This window comes from Phoca vitulina, unplaced genomic scaffold (genome assembly GCF_004348235.1).
Source record: "Phoca vitulina isolate PV1807 unplaced genomic scaffold, GSC_HSeal_1.0 scaffold8, whole genome shotgun sequence".
NCBI classification, from domain to species: Eukaryota; Metazoa; Chordata; class Mammalia; order Carnivora; family Phocidae; genus Phoca; species Phoca vitulina.
The window spans coordinates 79,495,298-79,520,032 of record NW_022589711.1 but is presented as its reverse complement, the minus strand read 5'-3'; the positions used below and the strand labels follow the sequence as shown (position 1 = coordinate 79,520,032).

The following is a 24,735-nucleotide window of genomic DNA, read 5'->3' as shown; positions in this document are numbered from 1 at the left end:
GACTTGACAAATCTTCATTTTTAAAGTCTTCCTTCAATTTAGGAATTTGGATTATAATAAGGCTGTGAATGTGCACCTTGATTTTGCTTAAAGGGATCGAAGTATAACTTTTATTACCCTACTTCTATTTTTAAAAACATATTTAGTGTGCTTATTTTAGAGGTTTGTAGATAACCTTTTAATTTTTTAAAGTATGGGTTGTTTATTTTAAAAGGATTTTATCTATTTGTCAGAGAGAGAGCACACAAGCAGGGGGAGAGGCAAGGAGCCCAATGCAGGACTCGATCCCAGGACTCCGGGATCATGACCTGAACCAAAGGCAGAGGCCCAACCGACTGAGCCACCCAGGCATCCCTCATTTTTTAAGTAATCTCCACTCCCGATGTGGGGCTTGAACTCATGACCCCAAGTTTAAGAGTCATATGCTCCACCAACTAAGCCAGACAGGCAACCCAGTTACTAAAGATAAAGTTATTATCCTTCTATTAAGAAGAAAATAATTTTCTCCTTCAAATGTTCAAAATGTCAAGTTTGTTAGGCATGGATTTGATATTTCAGGAATATGGGAACAAATGTCTGGGCACATTTTTCTTTCCTAGTCATATTAAATTACTAGCTGACATTTAATGAATTTTGCCAAGGAGTAAAATAATCAAGAAGTAAAAAGGTACAAAAATTTACCAGATACCCTGACCTTCAAAACAGTCAACTACTGAACCTTTATACTTGGGATCCTAACTGAACTTTTATACTTAAGAAGTAAATAATTCACCAAACCTCAGAAGTTAACAACTGGTAACTGCCTTTGATTGAAGCTAAACTGGCCTGTTTATAGCTCACCACCTTAATATCTACAACGAAAGATTCCATTTTGAAAACCCAAAAGAAATCAAGTAATTTCAAAACTCTCAGGCAAGCTTTTACAAAGTGTTGGCCATTCCTCAAAATAGTTAGAAAAAGTTGTATCAACACTTTATGAACTGATTCACGAATTTAAATGAACGACTCTAGAACAATAGCTGAAGCACAGCTTCCAATGGTATGGGAGTTGAGATCTAGGTCTTACCTGGCCTATTTATACTGGTTCATTTATACTTGGAAATTCACGGACTCCTAATTCCCTCAAGCTGTTATGCTTATGCATTTGGGGAGGAAGCTGGTCCAGAGCTTTCATTAAATTCTTATAAGTGGTCCAAAAACAAACTTGCAGTATATTAGGGGATCACTTCTAAATTGCTCTAGGGTCTAAAGACCGATACTCCTTTTTTGTGGTAGGCAGAACTCTAAGATGGCTCCCAAGATTCCCTGATGCACATGCCCTTTATAATCCCCTTCCCTCAAGTGTCGGCAGGATCTGTGAATATGATAGATATTATAGGTTACAGTATAGGACAAAGGGGAAGGGATTTTGCAGGTGTAATTACGGTACTAATCAGTTTGGCTTTGAGGTCATCAAAACGGAGATTATCCTAGGTGAGTATGATCAGGTGAGCCCTCAAAAAGAGGTGGTTTAGGGCCTTTTCTAAAATCAGATTCTCCTGCAGGCCTTGAAGTGGCAAGCTGCCTTGAATTCTACAGCTGCCAAGAAACAGATTCTGCCATATGAGCATGGAAGGGGACCTCGAGCTTCTGAGGCTGTGGCTCTGGCTGAAACCTTGACTGCAGCCTTGTGAGGTCCTGAGCACTGGATCTAGCTAAGCTGTACCTGGGCTCCTGGCCTCTGGAAACTGTGAAATAATAAATATATGTTGGTTTAAGCCATAAGTTTGTGGTAATTTGTTATACAGCAACAGAAGACATATCACTTCTTAAATTACAAAGCTTAGCTTAATTTCTCCTTTTTCTCGAGGGAACTGAGGTGATGGAGAATCCAAATAGGGTGCTCCACAAAGTATATTAATGTTACAATAAAGCCCATCACTTTGCAATGCAATGATACCTTCAAAGAAACAAAAAAACCTATGAAATGCAGTCACCAGGTAAGCCTAAACTAAAAGTTAAAAAGTCTTCCAGATCTATTTTTAATGATTAGTCAATAGTTTTAATTATAGGAATGTTCTGGTTTTGGTCCAAAGTAATGTGGAAAGTACTAATTCCATCATGACACAAAATAGAAAAAAATATCTTTAAAGATATATTTTAGACTAGGGCTACTCACACATTTGTAATAGAACATTCTTATTTTTATACAACTTGAGAAGAGCTCAATGCTCCAAAAAAGCAGTTTAAGACATGAAAAGCCAAGAACATTAAGCTTATTAAAGGCTTACTATTCCATTTTTCCCCTCCTCACAAATAATGCTCTGTGTTAAAAATGAAGTTTCTTAATCAGTGGAGAATAAAACAAAGAGTTGTGTTTAAATCTGCTAAGTATGGTGAACTGTTAACTGTGCTGAAACAAATTTCAGACAATGAAAGATCCCTCCAAGCATTCTATTACAAAATCAATGTCCTGTATGAGACCATAGGTAGAAATGAAATATTTAGACCATCAGGCAGCCCTTGTATTCACAGATGTTGCTATCATCCACAACTAGGATGTATTATAGGGTTAACTATTTTATAAAATCACTTGGCCTATTATAACCTTACTTTGAGCTAGATCTGCTTACTAAGAAACATGGATTATACAAAATACTCTTATGGTCAACTTCTGTTAATTTAAGCCTTCTGTAAAAAAACAAGCTTTGTATGTAATCTGCCACTTGTAGCCATGTGCTGAAGTTATAGTAATATGTAAAATATAGTTCAAGTAGTCTCTTAGTCTCTCTCAGTCCATTTTGCTAGAAGAATAAAGGAAGGTCAAAATCTTGGGCTGGACAGGGAGAAAGCAGAAGCAAAGACAGTGTCACCTGAACAGACCCAGTGGGTTAGAATATTAATATGTCTATATTAAAAGTACAGAATTTAAGAAATTTCTTCTGTTACATTGGTTCTAGGTCAAAAGCTTAAGGACAATCTAAAATAAGCCATTGATTCATACTCTAACTTTATGTTTATATTTATATATTAAAATCCAAACAGCACACACACACACCCCATGTAAAACATTGCTTTAAGTTTTAATGTTTATTTCCCCAAGACAGCCTAGCCTGCATTCTACTTGGATAAATTTTACAAGCTAGTTTTCTGCTGCTTCTAGTTTTAACTTTAACCATGTTTCTGATGACAAGGAATGCTGCAAAAATACTCTAGTTCAACAAAGAGTTATGATCACAAAATAATTTTTATCCATTCTACAGTGTTTCAGAATTACCAGTTGATTTTAAACACAAAGTAGATATAGATGCTAATGGTGGCTAATCTGGTATGTTTCTTATAGCAAACTGTTGTTCATGCAACACTTGTGCTCAAAGGGGAAGGCACAGGATTTCCTACAATGAGCCACCTTATAAAGAGTTCTTTTTGTACAAATTAATTTATGTCACATTTAATTTAGTGTGCATAACCTCAAAACTGAGGTATTATTCCAATTTATAAAAACCACTTGCATAACTTTTATGCAAGTTTTAAAAATACAAAGTTTTCTCCCTAAAGTGGCTCAAAATAGATTGTTCATGGCTGCCTACATCTAAGATAAAAAGATTCTAAAACAATTGAACAGATTAGGCATATTATTAAAGGTGTTCAAACCATTACTTGATTTGTACATCTACTCAAACCTCTTCATCGGTCTTTATTCAGCAGTACATATGCACCAAATTCCATTTTAGAAGTTTCCATATCATTTTCATAGAAAACAAAGTTTGAAAACAAGTAACATTTAAACACAGCACGGTATTCTACCACAACTGAAACTTTTTTCTTCTTCTTCTTTACAGGACTCAACAAAATCTAAAAATGAACTATGCTGTAGATTTACCTCATGCAAAGATCTTTATGTTATCTCTGAAAATGAAAAGGATGGCTTTTTAAAGCACATTTTACTGTTTTATACTATTATGGCAACTTGTGTACTGCAACACAGTCTATTTTGAGGGAAATTTATGATTTTTTTCATGCAAAAATCTACACAAATTAGTTCTGATGATATGGAAAGCTTTTCATAGCATCAAACATTCATCTGGTGCAAATGCACAGGGAAACCTTCCTGAAAAGTTTTCTGACTTGAGAAGCAACTAAAAAGCCATACTAGGTAAAGTAAATAAAAACTAAAAAGAAAAAAAAAGGAGGGGGGGTGGGTAAAGGGAAGACGGGGAATAGAAAACACAGGCTGCAGAGTAAACCAATGTCTGCTGCTAAACCGGTCTTTGTTTTCATGTCCAGTGTACATTAACACTTATGATCTCACTTTGATGATTTACTAGGTTTGTTATCAGCCCCCTGAAGGCGAATCAAGCTTGCATGCGTTCACATACAGCACCACAACCATACTCTCGTACACAGTCACTCCAGGACTAGGAGTCTGCTTCATGAGTGAAGAGCCCTAGATTTGAAAGATGAACCTGACTCCCTATCACTGAGCCAGACATTCATTCATCATTGTCCACTCACACATTGCTTCATAGCAAGGCCTGGGCTCGTTTTCCTTTGACTTATATGGGCATCGTATCCTCTTTTATGCTTACAAGGCTTGAAGATGACAGTACTGCACTTTCCCCTCAATTGATACAGAGTAAGTCAATGTTCCTTCTCAGGCACTGAAGATCTGTGACCTGTAGCCCTTTTTACTTTGAACAACCTAAATAAGCATTCATGTAAAGTTTTCGTTACATTTTGCCACTCATTCTCACTCGCACCCACTCGCCATCTTGACCTCATTTGGGCATTTTCTGTGATTCCAAATGAAATCTTCACATTTTCTTTCCCGATTTAATGCAGCAGCAGATCCCATGAGCCAAGCTTGATGGATCAAACCTTTTTATATATATGTATATATATATATATATCTCAGTGCTGCATTGTACCTAACTTCCACAACATCTTTCTAAAACTGGAACCCTTCTGTTGGTACGTTGGCAGATGAATTGAAACCAAATGTTCCACCTTGTATTGCCTCTGGAACAAGGCTAGGATCTTCATCAATCTAAAGGAAAAAAGAAAAAGTAAGTGATAATTAGTTTTAAAGGTTACATAAATAACATTATAGAAATATTCTCATTTCCATAAAAAAAGTACAAGAGAGATGATGAAAGCCAACATTGTCCTACCATCTCTTTAGAAAGCTGAAACATTTCGTAAAGGCTTTTTCTTTTCTTTTTTTTTTCTTTTTTAAGATTTTATTTATTTGACAGAGAGAGACACAGCGAGAGAGGGAACACAAGCAGAGGGAGTGGGAGAGGGAGAAGCAGGCTTCCCGCAGAGCAGGGAGCCCGATGCGGGGCTCGATCCCAGGACTCTGGGATCATGACCTGGGCCGAAGGCAGACGCTCAAAGGCTGAGCCACCCAGGCGCCCCAAGGCTTTTTCTTAAAGGCACCAAAATGAGAGGAAACTTAAGAGAATATGCAAGATAGGTATCTTCCAAGAGTGACATAAGTAACAAATTGGAGATTGTCCCACATCTCAAACTGAGAGGATACTCACTATAATATCCCTTTTACTTGGGCAAATAGATAAAAGTTGATGACATTAAAAAACAATGCTGTCACTTTTGGAGAGTAAATGTAATCTTTAATTTTTTTACTAGCAACTGGAGATAAATGACATTTGGGCTTAAAATGGTAAAATAATAGCTGTGATATAATGAACAATGTTCTTTATATTTTATATCTAGGGGTTCTTTTTTGAAATACCACAAAAATCACTGACCTATATAGTACAGTTCCTATAAATATGCATATCATCTGAATTATTCTTTTCACAATGTAAGAGATTAACAGAGAACTTCATGTTAAGGTATTAGAAATCATAAGGTCTTGTGTATATCTACAGTTGCAAATTAGGACTTCCAAAAATCCAACTTTAGAACATGTGATAAAAGCTATCCTTAAGAGAGGATGTCTTTCTGGATTTTATTTCTGATTGATTTAACTAGCATTATATTCTAAATAGGACTTAGCTTGATCATCTGTAAGTAAATAGTCCACAAATTTTCTTTGCCAGTATTGTCCTTCCCAGGTTAATGTTCAAATCATATACACTTAAGAAAATATTTAATAACATTCCATTCTTTTTTGATAATGTGGAAAAGTTTGGGGTATATGAATTATTTTTTGAAAAGTTGAGAATTATCAAAAAATCCACCGGTGGCTGTATCTAATCATAATTTTCTAAGGAATAACTGCTTTTAGATTTACTTTTCCAAAGAAGCAACATTAAAAATAAGTTAATACTTTAATTTCAACTACCATATACTATGAAGATACTTTTGTATACTACACCTTACATTATATGATAACTTATCTTTCTTCATGATTTACTGTTTCCATTTTATGTACCTTCAAATTTATTTTTGGTCACCTACTAAAAGTAACAGTGACAATATCTTCAAATATGGATGAACTATTGTCATAAAGGATTATCACTGTTTTGTTTATAAATATGCTATTAATGATATACAATTTGAGAACTATAAAGACATCAAGTGAAAATAAACCCTGACTTGTCCAGTGTCAAAAAAATTCTTATCATAACTCAAAAGCAAAAAAAACAACCCAATTAAAAAATGGGCAGGGGCACCTGGGTGGCTCAACCATTAAGCATCTGCCTCCGGCTCAGGTCATGATCCCAGGGTCCTGGGATTGAGCCCCGCATCAGGCTCCCTGCTAAGCAGGAAGCCTGCTTCTCCCTCTCCCACTCCCATTGCTTGTGTTCCCTTTCTTGCTGTCTCGCTCTCTGTCAAATAAATAAATAAAATCTTAAAAAAAAAAAAAAAAAAAGGGCAAAAGACCTGAACAGATATTTCTCCAAAAGATATACAAAGGTGAACAGGTACATGAAAAGATACTCAATATCACTAGGAATTAGGGCAATGCAAATTAAAACCACAATGAGGTATTACCTCACACCTGTAGGCCATCATTAAAAAGACAAGAGTTAACAAATGCTGGTGTGGATATGGAGAAAGGGGAAATCTTGTGCATTGTTAGTGGGACTTTAAATTAGTATACCCACTATGGAAAACAGTATGGAGGATCCTCAAAAAAATTAAAAATATAACTATCATATGATTATTTAACAATTCCACTTGTAGGAATACATTCAAAGGAAATGAAAACACTAACTCGAAAAGACATCTCCATCCCTATGCTCACAGCAGCATTATTTACAATAGCCAAGGCATGGAAATAACCTAAATGTCCACCAAAAGATGAATGGATAAAGAAAATGTGGTATATATACACAGTAGAATATTATAAAGACTAAAAGGAAATCCTGCCATTTGCAACAACATGTATAAACACTGAGGGCATTTAATGCTAAGTTAAATAAGTCAGACAGAGAAAGACAAATACTGTATGATCTAACTTATATGTGGAATCTTAAAAAAGACCAAAAAAACTCATAGGAAAGATCAAACTTGTGGTTACCATGGGTAGAGGGTGGGGGAAGAGAAAAGTGGAGGAAGCTGGTTAAAAAGTACAAACTTCCAGTTACAAGATTAAAAAAAAAAAGCTATTTTACAAGTAAACCTTTCAGCATTCCTGTAAAATAAAAAGTCCTCATTCTATTTTTAACTATTAATGGCAATAAATCTGTAAAAAAGAAAAAAAAAATCCTTGTCTTTTTTTGCCTTTAGAAACAGTAACTACTTTTTAAAATGCCCTGACAGACTTTAAAATATTAAAATATTTGTTTCTGAAAGTGACATTATTTTAATTCCATTCCAAAAAATGTATGTCCTAGCTTATATTATTTCTAGACTTATGTTTATACATAAAACTAAAAAAACTGTAAAATTATTAAATACATCATCTGAAGAGAAGAACTGATCAATGATCTCATAGGCCAATTTGTAGATGTCTTCATTTTCATGATTTTGAAGTTGTTCAATTTTCTCCAGTCCTGCAAGAAATTTTATGAAGTGAAACAATGGTAATATTTAAAATGTAAGAACAAAATATTTACAATAATCTTGGGACCACATAATCCCAATTTTTGGACTGCAAATCTATGATTTTTGGGACTCTATTCTAAAGGTGAATCTTAAAGATAAAAAGGTTTTATGCACAAATACAGCATATTTATCTTAAAAAGTTAACAACCTGAGTGTTTAAATGCATATAAATGTTTTAAGCAAGCAACAGACCCCTCTCTATTCAGCAGAGCACTATATAACCAATGTTTATAAGGAATAATAACATGGATTACTTTTGTTTGTTACAAGTTAAAAGCAGATTCTTTCTACTTTCTAGCCTCTGCCAAGTTTTTCTAATAAGCATGTATAAAAACAATGAAAATACTGGTGATTAATAAATATGAATGTTAAGACATCTGTTAAGTATTATGGAAAATGATCAAGATCAATCACAGTGTTTCAGGAGAAAGGGGAATTTTCCCTATAAACATTGAGCTTATTAAATCATAGGCAGAAACATTAAAAAGAATATATAAACTTAACTGATATGCAAATTGCATCTTGTTTTGCTTTATAGGAGTAATAATTTTAAGGCTTCTGAAGTAAAGTGAAATTGCCCTTTCATGAGTGTTCTTCTTTATCTCTATTCCTTACATGGGAGAAGTTGTTTGGGGCTCATTTTTCACTCTACACTCTACTTAGTGGGCCTGCCTTAAGTAAAAAAGAATTTAGCTAGGTACGCCTGGCTAGCTTGGTCAGTGGAGCACGCAATTCTTGATCTTGGGGTTGTTTGAGCCCCACGTTGGGTGTGGGGATTGCTTAAAAAGAAAATCTTAAAAGAAAAAAGAATTTAGCCACTATGATAGGGTGAGGACTTGTTCTTTTCTGGGCTTCAGAAACATAAAATTAAAATGCCTGTGTGATAATTTCACCAGATGTTTCATGGGTACTTAAAACTCAAAATGTCCAAACACAATTTGTTATTTGCCTTTCCTCAATTAAACTATTCGTTCTAATGTATTCTTACTTTGTGATAATAAACAACTTGAAATTGGAGAGAAAGCCTAGTAAGTTCCCCTTTCCCTCAATACTCTATCATCAAATCTCAAAAACCTCATAGTCTATTTCTTGAATCCTGTCATCATTTATTTTGGCCCAACCGCTATATACTGTCTTAACTGGTTTCCTGCCTCTTGTCTCCAACGGTCCCATTTCCCTGATATCCATGCTCCATTTAAACATACCAATCCCTTAGGTAAAATCTTTCAATGGCTTTGTAACACCCTGGGGCAGAATTCACTGGGGAAGCTTGTAAGATACAGATTCCTAGCCTTACCTCCAGTGATGAGGGCAAGGCTCAGATATGGATTTTAATATATAAAAATAAAATTTTTAATAATTAAAATGTTTATGTGGGGAAAAAAAGTAGTAAAAATTTTAAACTATACTTGTTTTTAATTTTTCTGGTACTCAACTTCCCAATTAGGTTCCCTATTCTCTATCTCCTGTTCCTAACTTGATAGCTTTGCGTTTTCTGTTGCTCTGTCACTTTAGTAACTTTAAAAATACTTCTTTCTTTCAAGCCTCCGAACTCTTCACTAAGCAAATTGAAGATATGGTTCTCTCACTCTTATAGTTACTTCTCCTTTCATTTACTTCTCCACATCTGTCAGAAATACCCTTCCTTTTGTGCTTATCTGGGTTGGTAACATTTACATTTTGTTCCAGAGCTACAACTGAGTCTTCCATGTTCTATCTACATGGTAATTCTAAGAGCTGAAAGCGAAGCCATGCTGTTTATACTCTGTGTGACTCTGGCACAGAATCAGATTTGGAAACTGCGTGACACAATAAAGAATCTGCTGTGCTATCAAGCTTATAAGACCGCAGGGGCCTGGTTGGTGGCGCTATCTCCAGCCTCATGTTTAGGCAGTTTCTACCCCATACTTCGTGATTCAGCAACACTGAACTACTTATAATTTGCTGAATGCTAGGTCTCACCTCAGACTTTGCTCATGGTGTTATCTCTGCCTGGAACACCTCTCATCCCTTTTTACTTTATTAATCCTTATTCATCTCTCAAAATCCAGCTCAGGTGTCACTTCCTGCTTCTTCCAGGTATTTCATTTTGTTGTACATTTCTATTAGGGTAATTAGCACATTAAATCAGTTCATATTTATCTCCATGACTAAACTACATGCCTTGAGGGCAAGGACTGTGTCTTGTTTACCACTGTTTTCCCAGTACCTTAGCACAGTGCCTGTTCAATACATGGCAGCAATTCAGTTACCTAAGCATATGCAAGAAGCTGAGCAGAACTGTACATATAGAATATGGTATTTACTTTATTTTGTTACTTGATAATCTAAGACAGAAAAATACAGAAGTGCTACATTAGTCAGAAAATAAAGGCAGTTATAAAAAGAACATTAAAATGTGAAATAATAGCTTATAATAAACTTACCTCCACATTCTTCTATAAGATTGGCTATGGTTTCTGCCTCATCTTCAGCCATTTTTAATATATTACTTAGTCCATCAAGTACTACTTGCACAACTTGTGCATCTTTTACAGTCAGCAAGTTGCAAAAAGGCGGAATAACATTTTGTTGGATTAGATAGGCCACCTTAAGAAGAAAAACACCATGAAAAACATTTTGTTGGATTAGATAGGCCACCTTAAGAAGAAAAATAAACATAAGAGAATTTTGTTTGTGTACCATATGATTTCACTGAAATAATTTTGACTTCAAAAGTTTGAGTATGGAAACATGACCTCACCTTTCACGTTATGTTAGACCACATTAGATTATTTTATTATTTTATTGTTAAGATTATTTTACTATGAGATTCCTTCTCCTTTTAATGTAGGGTTTACTTTTCTTTACCTTAGGAAAAAACAAGTGAAAATGAAGGAATCACTCAACTTCATATGAAACATTTGCTGTAAGGAGTACTTTCTTCAAAGGCCCCTTCCTCCCCTTTAAGATTAAAAAATTATGAAATCTGTAAAGAGGATGGATGATTTTTTTTAAAGCTACAACTGTTCAATGTTATAGTATTCAATGTGAGAGTGCTATAACATTTAGAATCCTCAAATACCTGGCCACCTTCAATTCACTGTTCAATTGGTTATATAATATTTTCATAGTATTTTTCTATCATTTTTATATTTTGTTATATTGTCATTTCCATGTACTATGTGTATATTCTGCTCTGTATTCATATGTAAGTGGATTCATTGCTCACCACCAGTCTATAGCTTATCTGTGACAATGCCTCTTTAAACTTTACACCCTAGGCTCCTTACATCCCTTTCCCTAATTCCTAGACCCAGTCTTTTGGTTTACATTAGTTCCTTGCTTTGCTGCTGGTAAATTTTTGTTGCTGTTTGTGTTCTTCTTTTTGTTGGTGTTCATTTGTTACGAGAATCTGTGATGTTGTTTCATTCTGCCCTATTATGCTAAAAAGTCCTGTTTTTTCTTAATACTGTTAAAAAAATAAGTAAATAAACCCCTGACTACGTATGTTTTGATCTTACCATGGATTAGAAAATTTTTGTAGGCCAAGATGGTGTAACACTTCTCATCTATGAAATATAACTAAAGGAAGTCAAGGTGACACTTTTATATGGGGGGAAAAAAAAAATCACAGAATGCCTGTTATCTTGCTATTATTTTAAGTTATGATTTAACTGAAATCTAAATCTTAGAATTATCTGTACTGTTATTTTACCAGTTTTGAGAAATAAATAAGAGCTGAACTTACTTGATCTTTCCTCCCACTAATTGTTAAGTTACTTATGGCCCAAGCAGCTTCTTTCTGAGTGCCAAAATCCCCCTGTAAAAGCAAAGGATACAAATTGCAACATAGTTCAAATTGGGGAAAAGTGTTATCTGAAATGATTTTCAACTGCTTATTTCCCCAGGTTTTTTCTAGCCTTTCTATGTGCATACATAATTTTTACTTAAGAAAAGATTTTGAATTCAATTTACCCTAAACAAAACAAAACAACAATTTACCCTAAACAAATGCAGACTGCCTTTTGCAAACTCTCCTGGAAACAAACTGACTTGGTATTACTGTTCAATGAAATCAGATTAAATGAAGTCAGTGATAAAATAAAAGCAGTCAAAAAAAAAAAAAAAAAGGAAAACGTACATTTCACTTTAATCAAAGAAATGTCCAGTATCCTTTTAAACATAAAACAAGGTTTTAAAAATGATAATGTCCACCACTAATGAGACTATGATATAAAAATAGCACCCTCCTACATTACCTTTCAAATCTAGATTGAAAAAAATATACTTAAAAATCATTTAAAAAGTCATATATATGACTTAGTAATATACTTAGTAATACATTTAATAATTATATGAGGTTCTCAAAGGTGAGAATCTCTGAGAACTTACCAAGAAAATAATTTAAAACAAATATTATGTATCTTTCTAGATATCATCTTAGTAGCACATACTAGTCAGAAAGTAAAAGGAACCAGAATTCTCAACAACAGTGGAATAAATGACTAATTACAATAAATCTGCTGAATGGAATAATAACCTGTTGTTAAATATAAAGAAGACTAGCAACCTGGAAAAATGCTTACAATTAAGGAAAAAACCTACATAAATATGAGGAATAAAAATTAATATTGTAGTGGGCTATCTTTTTATATATCAGACTGATAAAATGTAAATATCAGTGAGGCTGGTAGGATTGTAAAATGGTACAATGCTTACAGAGCGGGGATGACATTATACAGCAAAATTTACACATATGCCAAAAAACCCTAATAAACAGGGGCGCCTGGGTGGCTCAGTCGTTAAGTGTCTGCCTTCGGCTCGGGTCATGATCCCGGGGTCCTGGGATCAAGCCCTGCACTGGGCTCCCTGCTCAGCGGGAAGCCTGCTTCTCCCTCTCCCACTCCCCCTGCTTGTGTTCCCTCTCTCGCTGTGTCTCTCTCTGGCAAATAAATAAAAATCTTAAAAAAAAAACAACCAAAAACCTAAACAAACAAAAATACTAATTTCCCCAAATAAAAAACAGAAATAAGTAACGTAACTATATATATCAAGTTGGTGACCTAATCACACATACAAAAATTATTTCAAGTGACAGATCATTTTTAAGTACATCGCTGATGGAATACATCCTAAAAACAATACCGCTCAAGGAAATCTTAAAAGTGGAGTAGTCAGGTTGTTAGTGGCAATATGATCTTGTTATTTTGATAAATTTTATATATCTCAATATATACTGTCATCTTTTTAGTTCTCATGTTCACAAAATTACTATATATTTTCTACTTTTTTTTTTTAAGTAGGCTCCATGCCCGAAGTAGGGCTTGAACTCATGATCCTCAGGATCAAGAGTCGCATGCCCTACTGACTGAGCCAGTCAGGCATCCCTATTTTCTATTTTCTAAAAACAAAACCAAACAAAATCAAACACATTATCACCCATTTTGTTCACTAGAAACAATGACAACCTTGTAGCAATTATCATCCTTAGGACCTAAACTATGATACTTATATACTATCTGCTACCTAAAAGGACACCCTGGAAAGTCTAGGTCAGAGAATACATAAAATAAGCTTGAGAACTGTGTCATATTCAAAAGATAGGAAGCTCTCATCTCAAAAACTACTGGGGTGATGTAAAAAAGACACAGGTGCTAAATTTAAGAGATTCCCATTGGTTCGGGACAATGTGCTAGAAAAAATAACTACAATGGAATAAAACTTACAAAATATATATAAAAATTCATAATTTCCTAATGACACTAAAAACTCCACCCTAGTATCCTTTTGAGGTTGTTAGGGAACCATGTTATTCTAAAAACTAAGTGAATAATGGGATGCCTGGGTGGCTCAGTCGGTTAGGCATATGATTTTTCATCTCAGCTCCGGTCTTGATCTCAGGGTCATGAGTTCAAGCCCTGAACGGAGCCTACTTAAACACACACACACACCTCCCCCAAAACAAAACAAAAACTAAGTGATAATGAGAATTCATCTTGCCTTTCTTATATGAAACATATTTCAGAGTAAACCAATAGCTGATAAAGGAAAAAGTTTTTTTCTTTTTTAAAGATTTTATTTATTTAGAGAGAGACAGTGACAGAGATAGGGAGAGAGAGCATAAGCAGGGAGGAGAGAGAGAAGCAGGCTCCCGCCGAACAGGGATCCTGACACGGGGCTCGATTCCAGGACCCCGCGATCATGACCTGAGCCGAAGGCAGATGCTTAACCGACTGAGCCATCCAGGCGCCATGAAAAAAGCTTTTTATTGAAAAATCGAAGTTAATACATAAACAACGACAGAATTAGAAAGTCAGCATTTTGCAGTTCCTAGTAAAATAAGGGATCCACACAATGATCATTAATGACTACCTGAAAACCACTAGTGAAAGACTGATGGCTAGGTTTATAACAATCAATTGGAGTAGGCTCATAACACCTGAGCTCACTCATCAATCTGAAGAGGACAGATGTAGGACATCTGGAGATATGGGACAAACAGTATATGTCTTCTGATGCAAATCATTAGGAAATACAGAGTAGTGCATTAAGCCTTGCCTAAAAAACTGAACTGGCTCTACCAGTTTATAGGAAACTAAGCCTTTACTACCAATTTGTAGAAAACATGGAGGGAAAGAAGATAGAGTTATCGTCTCTCTAATTACAGATCAATGTTTAGAAAAAACCCATGCCGTGCTGTGACATTTTAAATTGTCTCTTTCCCAAACGTTAATGTAAGCATGAGTGATGATACAGCATACGATTAAATAGCACACTTACTTGCTGTTTGATTTTGGACAATTTATTTGTCTATACCATAGTTTCTTCATCTGTCAAAAGGGGATAATTCTTAAGCTCATGGAGTTGCAGAGTTATATGAAATAATACATGTGGAGTGATGAGAACAACACATAAGCATTTATAATCAGTAATAATTATGATTTTGAGTATTATCATCAGTAATGTGTTTTTTAAAATAGTAATAATGTATTTTTAATAAATCCCAGGATAATGGTAATATTGGTAAAGGAATGATACAGAAGAAGGGTCAGGGGTTCTAAAAAAAAATGTGTTTTTTATATGTAAAAACTGCTAGGTTCAAAGTTTTCACATTACTACTACTTTACTGTAGTATTCGTGCCGCTGTATAGGTTCTAATTAAACAGAAGTATATAATCACATAATTTGTTAAATTTAAATCCTTTTCCTCTTACTCAGATTATATACAAGATGATTTTCTTACCTTATCCAAAAGGTGTATTATCATTGGTACAAGATTGGCATCAATTACTGCTTGAACCTGCTGCTGATTTCCTGCAGTGATGTTAGAGAGGAACCACACTGCTTCCTGCAGAACAAGACCCCTTCAATATTTCTCATTAAAAATTAAAATCTGCATCTGAACTAAATTCACTACATTTGTTACAATGTTCAAATGATTTTATTATGGAATGAGTTCCATAATAAAAATTTCAGGAATCTCAACTCCTCTATCCCCCCACATTCTGTATTTTCTTTGAACAAATTGTTAATGGCCCTAATCCAAGTCATGATGAACTAACCCTTCTGAAAAATTCTTGAAAGCAATGTTCCCAAACGTAAGATTCAAAAGAAGCTTGTGTGAACAAATACTAAGGAATCCATGAGCTGTAATATAGATACAAATCCCAAAACTACTGTAAATGAGATTCAGCATCCCCCTCACATAATGTGCTTTATTCTCTATTCTATTGTGATCAAGAATGCTAGCCATAGTTGGTAAATCTAAATAGTGGATTGTTTTAGTATACTTATTTGTAAGTCATTCACTGCATCATTTCTCTCAAGAGCTAAAGTGGAACCAGATGTTTGATTGCTTCATTGGTCTACCTTAAGGATCTTTTTATGCTACCCTTTACACTTTAGTGGTGCTTACTGCTTTTGCCAAGATGATGGTAGTCAAGTGTTTCACGAGTTTCATAGACAATAAATGCACACTGAGACCAGTTAGCATGAAATAAGACAAAATATCAACCTCATATCCTATGTAGTATATTACTGTCATTTACCAGACATAATAAACTTATTACATTAATCAATGTAAAGGGAAACATTCTCTATTTAAAAAAAAATTAGTAAACAAATTTTATTCCTGAAACTATTAGTATTACCTAATGTGAAGTAGGCTCTTTTGGATCAGATCACAGGACCATGTTTAATGAACCTGTTAGAGATTGTAGGGTGCTAGGCTACTTAGGTGAGCTGTTCTTGGGTTATAATCATCGGCAATGTTGTAATCAACAGCCCGTGTATTTCTACAACAGCCTCAGATGCACTCCAATATCAGCATCACCAATCAGTGCTCCCTTTCAATAGCCTCCATGAGCAAGGACACACACATACACACACACACACACACAGACACTCTATTATCTATAAATATTAAGTTTACTTAACTCACACATTAAAATTTTCCAATCACACAACATTCAACACCCAATTATCTCTATTTCATCATTTCCAAGAGAGCCAAATTTGCATTGTTTACAACTGGTTTTATATACAGAAAATCACAGAAATCCATGTTATAAAGAATAAAATATTCTATCTTCTCTTGATGTCTAAATGACGGTTTTTATTAATAATCATTATAAATACTTCTGAATCCCTAATTTTACAAATGAAAACTGCTGAATATTTTGTGTGTTACTTATTAAATAGTATTTAAAAATACTTACTTTATTAATTTTCTCTTTGGGATGTGTCAGAAGTGCTGGGAAGTGTGAAAGAGCATCACAGTTCAAAACTACTTGTGTTTGCTCATCGGTTCCAGTAACAATGTTGCCCACAGCTCGAAGTGCTGCAGTCTGAAACAAAAGATTTAATAAGATGTTCTATTATGAAAGATACACTTTCATTCATGCCAACCTGTTTTTGAGCAAGTTGTGTCTGATACCGATTTAGGAACAGAGGAGTGAATAGGACAGGGTTATGGAGCTTACATTATTGTAGAAGAGAGTCAAGAAACAAACAAGGATAATTTTTGATAGTAATTAGGGCCATAAAGACAGTAAGTACTTTAGATTTCTGATTCACTGTTTCAATAAATTACAAACAAAAACACAGTGCTCTTCTGAAGGAGAGCAAGAACCTGTTTAGTATGAGATTTCACTATCGTATGAATTTGAATTATCAATTATTTTATAGTTGTATTAGGTCTTTTTCTGTCAAGTTAAAGCTTTTTGGGGGGCTAATTTTAACATTTACAAGACAAATGACTCAGTTTCCCCCCTCAATTCAGATATAATTTATATAACAAAAAATTTACCCTTTCAAAGTGTAAAATTCAGTGGTTCTTATATATTCAAAATTGTGCAACCATAATAGGTAATTCCAGAACATTTTTATCACATCAAAAAGGGGTATCTGTAACCATTAGCAGTCACTCCCATTCCCCCTCACCCTGGGGAGGGGGGTTGACAGCTACTATGCCTGAGACGTCTCTGAATTTGCCTATTCCAGACATTTCATATAATTGGAATCAGACAGTAGGTGGCCTTTTTTGTCTGGCTTCCTTCACTCAACATAATGCTTTCAAGGTCCATTCATGTTGTAGCATGTATAGATACTTCATTCCTTTTCATGGCCAAATAATATTCCAGTTATATGTAAGTGGAATATATTTTTTTTAACTATTCATTAGTGGATAAACATTTGGTTTTCACTGGCTATTATGAATAATAGTGCCATAAACATTTGTGTGCCAGTTTTTGGGTGAACATGTGCTTTTAGTTCTCTTGGGTTTATATATACCTGGCAGTGGAAAATGCTGGGTTATACGGTAACTCTGTATCTAACTTTTTGAGGTACCATCACACTGTATTCCAAAGACGATGTACCATTTTACATTTCTACAGGTGTATAAGGATTCCACCCTCGCTTGTCAAAACTTGTTAATGTCTCTTTGATTACACCATCCCGGTGTGTATGAAGCGGTATTTCATTGCAGCTTTGGTCTGCATTTCCTTCATGACTAATAATGTTGAATATCTTCCCATGTGCTTACTGACGATTTGTATGTTTTCTCTGGATAACTGTATTCAAATGTTTTGCCAATTTTTAATGGGATTTGTCTTTTTATTGTTGAGTTGTAAGAATTCTTTATGTATTTTGGATCCAAGTCCCTTTTCAGATACATGATTTGCAAATACTCCCTTCCATTCTGTGGGTTGTCTTTTCACTTCCTTGATGGTCTCCTGAGAAGCACAAGTTTCTAATTTTGGTGTAGTCCAATTTATTTTTCTCCTTAGTTGCTTGTGCTTGTTGTATCTTATCTAAAAAATTGCTACCTAATCCAAGGTCATGAAAATTTATGCTTATGTTTTCTTCTAAGAGATTTGCACTTTTAGCTCTTATATTTAGGTGTTTGATCTATTCTGAGCTAATTTTTATATATAGGGGTCGTCTAATTTCATTTGTTTACATGTAGATACTCAGTAGTCTCAGATCCATTTGTTCAAAAGACTATTCTTTGCTAATTGAATTTTCTTGGCATCTTTGTTGAAAATCAATTGATCATAAATATATGGGTTTATATCTGGAGTCTTTTTATTTTATTTTATTTTATTTTATTTTATTTATTTGAGAGAGAGAACGAGCGGGGAGAGGGGCAAAAGGAGGAGAAGCAGATTCCCCGCTGAGCAGGGAGCCTGACACAGTACAGGGCTCCATCCCAGGACCCTGGGATCATGACCTGAGCTGAAGGCAGATGCTTAACTGACTGAGCCACCCAGGTGCCCCAACAGGAATCGCATTTAACCTGTAGGTAAATTTGAGGAGCACTGCCAACCTAACAACACTGTCTTCTAATCTATGAACATGGATGTCTTTGCATTTATTTAGGTCTTCTTTAATTTTTTAAAAATGTTTTGTAGTGACCCAGCTTCTTTAACAAATAAATTTAAAAGGGGAAAGAAAAATAAAATTGTAACATAAAGAAACAAAGACAAAGCTACCAAATGCAATGTGTCAATTGGAGACCGATTTGGTCAAACTGTGAAAAAATATGAAGCAATCAGTAAAATTTGGATACTGATTGGGTTTTAATATTAAAATTAAAAAAATACTCTAACAGTACTGTGATTATGTAAAAACACATAGCCTTATTTATTTTTTTAATTTATTTATTTGACACAGAGAGACACAGCGAGAGAGGGAACACAAGCAGGGGGAGTGGGAGAGGGAGAAGCAGGCTTCCCACAGAGCAGGGAGCCTGATGTGGGGCTCGATCCCAGGACCCTGGGATCATGACCTGAGCTGAAGGCAGACGCTTAACGACTGAGCCACCCAGGTGCCCCCATAGCCTTATTTTTTAAGAGAAGCTGGATGAAATTATATACTATCTGGGATGTGTCAAAATAATTTGGGGGGGAGGGAGTGAGCAAGGTTATAGAGAAAATCTACATGGAGGTTCATTACAATTATTCTCTTTTCCTAAATTATGGAGTTAAAGTTGAAAAAAATTTTAAAAACCTCTACTAGATATCATGTAAAGTACAGAACACTGACAGCTGCTAAAGAAAAATTCCAACCTTATTTCTGAATGAAATCCAATTTAAAACTAACGATGCATTCTGAAAAAAAACGAAAAACAAATACCCATACCAAGACATAAGTACCACGCTTAAGAAATGCAAACTTAATATCTAGTATGAGTATTTTATTAACTCTTTTTTAAAGTTTATTTATTTATTTTTAAGTAATCTCTATACCTAACATGGGGCTTAAACTTACTACCCTGAGATCAAGAGTCGCATGCTCCTCTGACTAAGCCAGTTAGGTGCCTCTATTAAAATATTTTATTTTATTTATTTATTTATTTAATTTTAAAAAAGATTTTATTTATTTATTTGACAGAGACACAGAGAGAGAGGGAACACAAGCAGGGGGAGTGGGAGAGGGAGAAGCAGGCTCCCCACGGAGCAGGGAGCCTGATGTGGGGCTCGATCCCAGGACCCTGGGATCATGACCTGAGCCGAAGGCAGATGCTTAACGACTGAGCCACCCAGGCGCCCCTCTATTAAAATATTTTAAATGAGCTACAAATACCCCTAAATGGCAAACTATTTATTCTATTCCTGAATTCAGCTAAGTCTTCCCTCGTTCCTTAAACAGCTTTAAATTTTTAAGGTTTGTGTTCTCCATTCCAATTGTCCATGAGTATCATCTGAAGAGCTTTTTAAAGCCCAGGTCTCTAGGAAATATCCCAGATTTATTAAAACAGAATCTCTAGGGGTCAAGCAAGGGAAATAAAATTTTTTTTTTCTTCAAGCTTCACAGTTGATTTTAATGTCCACCCAGGGTTGAGAAATAGTTAATTAGGTTAACGGTTTTCCTTATGCTATTGCTAACAGACTGTAAGTCATCATATGATTAAAGCATACTATTTACCTCGGAAGGATACGAAAGCTTGCTCTATCTCCCTTTACCACTGCAGTTTGACAGTAAACTACTTATAATATTTGTGTGAACTTCTCACCCTCTCTTTTTTGGCTCTTTCTAGATGCAGGTTTGGAATATTTATATGGAAGGATTTAAAAATAATAAAAGGATAAAACAAAGTTAAAAAGGATTTTATTTATTTATTGGGGGGGAGGGTTAGAAGGGGCAGGAAAGGGACAAGCAGACTCCCCACTGAGCAAAGAACTGCCTGGCGGTTTGGTCCAGGACCCAGCACCCAGAGATCATGACCTGAGATGAAGTCAGATGCTTAACCAACTGAGCCACCCAGGTGCCCTGTTAAAAAAAGATTTTAAGTAACTAAAAGGAAACAATTTAGGAAGCCCCTAAGCAGCATATTTCAGTATAAAGCCTTTATCACAGTGCCAATGAAACTAGGCATTAACCAAGCTTGCCCAGTACAGTATGGAGAGTTAAAAAAAAGAGGGGAGAAAAGGAAAAGAGTAGGAAAAATGAAGAAAAATTAAAAATAGAAAAAAAAAAAGTATCAGTACTTGTTTCAAATGCCACCCAAGTTAACATACGAATTTCCTAGGTCTACGTTAGAAATCAGTAATCTATAAAGGAGATGCCCTGGGGTGGGGTTTTTGGTGGGGTGTAGGGAAAGGGAAGGGGAGGGGGGAAGGTTCTTGTTAATCTTACCTCATTTTCTCCATCTTTAAAATGTGGATTTAATACCTCACTCTTTTCAAAAATATGTTCTTATTTTATTTCAAAAAGATATATGCACCCCTATGTTTACTGTGGCATTACTTACAATAGCCAAGATATGAAAGCAACCCAGTATCCATCGATAAATGAATGGATAAAAACGTGGTATGTGTGCGTGTGTGTGTGTGTATATATATACATACACACACACCAATGGAATATTAACCATAAAGAGAATGAGACCTTACCATGTACAACCACATGGATGGACCTATAGAGTATTATGCTAAGTAAATCAGAGAAAGAAAAATACCATATGATTTCACTTATATGTGGAATCTAAAAAACAAAATGAACAAACAAAAAGCAGAAACAGACCCATAAATACAGAGAACAAATTGATGTTTGCCAGACAGGAGGGAGGTGGGGGGATAGGCAAAATGGGTGAAGGTGACTGGGAGATAGAGGCTTCCAGTAATTTGATGATTAAGTCAAGGGATCACAGTATAGCATAGGGAATACAGTCAGTGGTATTGTAACAGCATTATATTGTGACAGATGGTAGCTACACTTGTGATGAGCACAGCATAACTTATAGAGAAGCTGGATCACTATGTTCTATACCTGAAACTAATGTAACATTGTGTGTCAACTATACTTCAATAAAGAAGAAAAGATTTAAAAAAAGATGTGTTATTAGGCTAGAAATATACTTTGAACTAATGAAATGGTCTATTTTTGAATGCCATGCTTAAAGCAAATTAGTGGTAAACAAAACACCTTATATCATTATCAACAACAAACTCACCTGAACTTTAACTTCCTGGTGGCTGAGCAGAGGAACCAAGTGAGGGACTATTCCAGAGTCTATTACCATCTGTATCTGTTCATTGCCAGCATCAGTAAGGTAAGAGAGGGCCCAGACTGTATCTACCAATATCTAATGGATAAAATGAAAATTCAAACAGCCTTTGAATATTTTGTCACTTTAATAATTCTTAACTATAGTTAACTTAGTTATAGTTAACTAATCTAAGATTGTTTCACGACCTTCTTTCTTCCTTTCTTGTCTCACCTCAATTCACTGAAATCTTAATCTGCTCTATAGTACTAAACATCATCATCTCTCTCTGAATGTCTGTATCAAGTATGTGCATCTTTTAGCCATATTTAGGATGCTTCAGTTAATTATGATCCCAACCACAGGTTAGTATCCAGTCTTTTTTTTTTTTTAGTATCCAGTCTTAATTCACTAAGATATACACTACACTGTACATGAAATAGGAGAAAAAGACATTGCCTTTCTCAAATGCTCACACTGAGGCGTAATAGGTCCAAAGACATGTAGTAAGTACATATAGTTGTAAATACTGAATGTATTCAACATACACAGTGATTCAAAACATTGGGGCTAGATGTATACATTCAAGTTGTTTTCTAGTATCACTGGTATCATGTAGGTATGTCTAAAGCCAATATTTCAGTATTAGAAGTATAGTAGTTTCATCTTTTCCAACCAGTTTGCTTTGCCTTATAAAACTGGAGGCAACTTCTCATAGTGGAAGCATCCCACAGCTGCAGATCAAGACATTAAAAGCAACCATGGGTCAATCTGTATGATCCATAATAAAAAACGTTCTAGTAAAAAAACCAAAATGCATAATTTACAGCATCTGTCAAAACTATTTATAAAAAAACCCCTCTGCAATTAAATTATACTAAAAATTAAACTATCACTTTAAATGTTATAATTTTTATTAACATCAAATGAAATATTATAATTTTTAAAAAGATTTTATTTATTTATTTGACAGAGAGAGAGAGAGACAGTGAGAGATGGAACACAAGCAGGGGGAGTGGGAGAGGGAGAAGGTTTCCCGCCAAGCAGGGAGCCCAATGCGGGGCTCGATCCCAGGACCTTGGGATCATGACCTGAGCCGAAGGCAGATGCTTGACGACTGAGCCACCCAGGTGCCCCGAAATGTTATAATTTTTAATGAACCTTATTGTGAAGTTCAGCAGGCCACTGTGTTTCATCTTTCTTTTGCATTAAATCATAATTAGAAGTTATATCCAAGAGGAAGTATGACAACTGTTAAACTGTTGCATAAATAGCACAGTTATTGACAAAGACACAGGAATAATAATTGTGCCTGACTTTACTTCTGGAGCCTTTCTGGAATATGAATTACGTATCAAAAGACAAGTCAGAAAGGTTTGAAACCTTTTAAATTCTAAACCAATGTTATGTTTAAAACATCTGAGAATCTCCTAGAAGGAGAAAACAACACTGTGCCATTTTTCCTTTCAAAAACTCAAGAAAGTTCTTCGGCTATTTTTAATCTAAAAAGAAGACACCAAATGAAAGAATTCACACACATAAAGTGGTATCAAAATATGTGAAAGAACTAAATTTCTATTTACAAATGTAAATCTTTTTTCCAGAGTCCCAACATAGCCAAAATTTGTTGATATAGGCAATATATTTCAAGATACTTCTCCATGACTGTACATAAAATCCAGATACAATTTTTTAAAGGCCTAACACTAAACATCATGAATATGCTCACATCAAAATCACAATTTAAACAGACTTGACCTCACATACACTTCTTGTATCAAAGTTAATATTCTATGGTAAATTTACTAATTATAACTACCACAGTGTAATTTCAGTGTTTCACTATGATTTGTGGAAGCAGTTTTATTTATTTTTTACTTCTTTTATGGTCTGGTTTAAGAATTTGCTGCTAAGCGTTTACCTAAGAAGACTGTATTTTTAGTAAACATTATTATATAGTAAACTACTTAGTAAACGTGCTACTAAAAAACAATGAGACTGGCTTGAAAAATTCAAGATACATTAAAAGCAAGAAAATCGAGGTACAATCTCAACTGGATTGGGGTAAACAGGTGGAAAGAACACAATACAATCTCTGAATAAGGTCAACCAAGATGTCTGGTTTTTTGGTAGAGGTATAAAGTTTGAGATTAATCTTCCTTGGAACTTAATTAAAAGTAAAATATTGAAATTTGTAATTTAATAAAAACACTTGGCACTAAGGAGCCAAACCCCAAAATGGCTTATATATATACATATATATATTTTAAGGATTCTAGATTATCAGGATCTAAAAAAAAGTATCTTTAGAGCAAGGATCATGTTCATCTAATGAATTTTATACATCATGTCACTGCTTGATGTAGTATAATTCTAACTTTAATTTGTTCCATATGCTTTAGAGAGATCCTGGAAAAATGGTATTACCCTAGAAACTGAAAAGTAATGAAGCAGCTTATCAAACACTGGTCATCACACCAAGCTGTTTTTAAGGAACCAAAGTTCCTGAATGTTGTTATGCACTGTATTCCTGTGATTTCCTTTACCCGTCATACTCCTAGCTTTTCTAACCCGATGGCGAAGCTGGTTTTATAAGCAGTCAGTTTCCCACCTCATTTATACTTCCTGAGGCACTTTTTCCTTTGCCATCTGTGTTGGTGAGAATGAATAAGGTATATTTATTATGCTTAAAATCTAGTCTGCACTATTTTTTTTCTCGTTTGGGTATTTTACGAGTTCTCTCTTTAACATGTGAAACTACTATC

At 34.8% G+C, this 24,735-nt stretch overlaps 1 protein-coding gene and 1 non-coding gene across 3 annotated transcripts in view; both read right to left on the bottom strand.

Annotated features, from left to right (window-relative positions):
• Positions 1-3,043: 3,043 nt before the first annotated feature.
• KPNA4 (karyopherin subunit alpha 4) overlaps positions 3,044-24,735 on the bottom strand; it is a 56,770-nt gene continuing 35,078 nt past the window's right edge. For both annotated transcript variants that reach the window (XM_032407316.1, XM_032407317.1), the window contains 7 exons: positions 21,938-22,069; positions 16,698-16,826; positions 15,224-15,328; positions 11,729-11,800; positions 10,425-10,587; positions 7,852-7,946; positions 3,044-5,026 (listed from right to left, as the gene is read on the bottom strand). In XM_032407316.1, coding sequence (XP_032263207.1) covers positions 4,928-5,026; positions 7,852-7,946; positions 10,425-10,587; positions 11,729-11,800; positions 15,224-15,328; positions 16,698-16,826; positions 21,938-22,069 — 795 coding nt within the window. In that variant the 3' untranslated portion in view covers positions 3,044-4,927. The remainder of the gene's footprint in view (positions 5,027-7,851; positions 7,947-10,424; positions 10,588-11,728; positions 11,801-15,223; positions 15,329-16,697; positions 16,827-21,937; positions 22,070-24,735) is intronic.
• Positions 16,151-16,482, bottom strand: LOC116634204. The gene has a single exon (XR_004299906.1).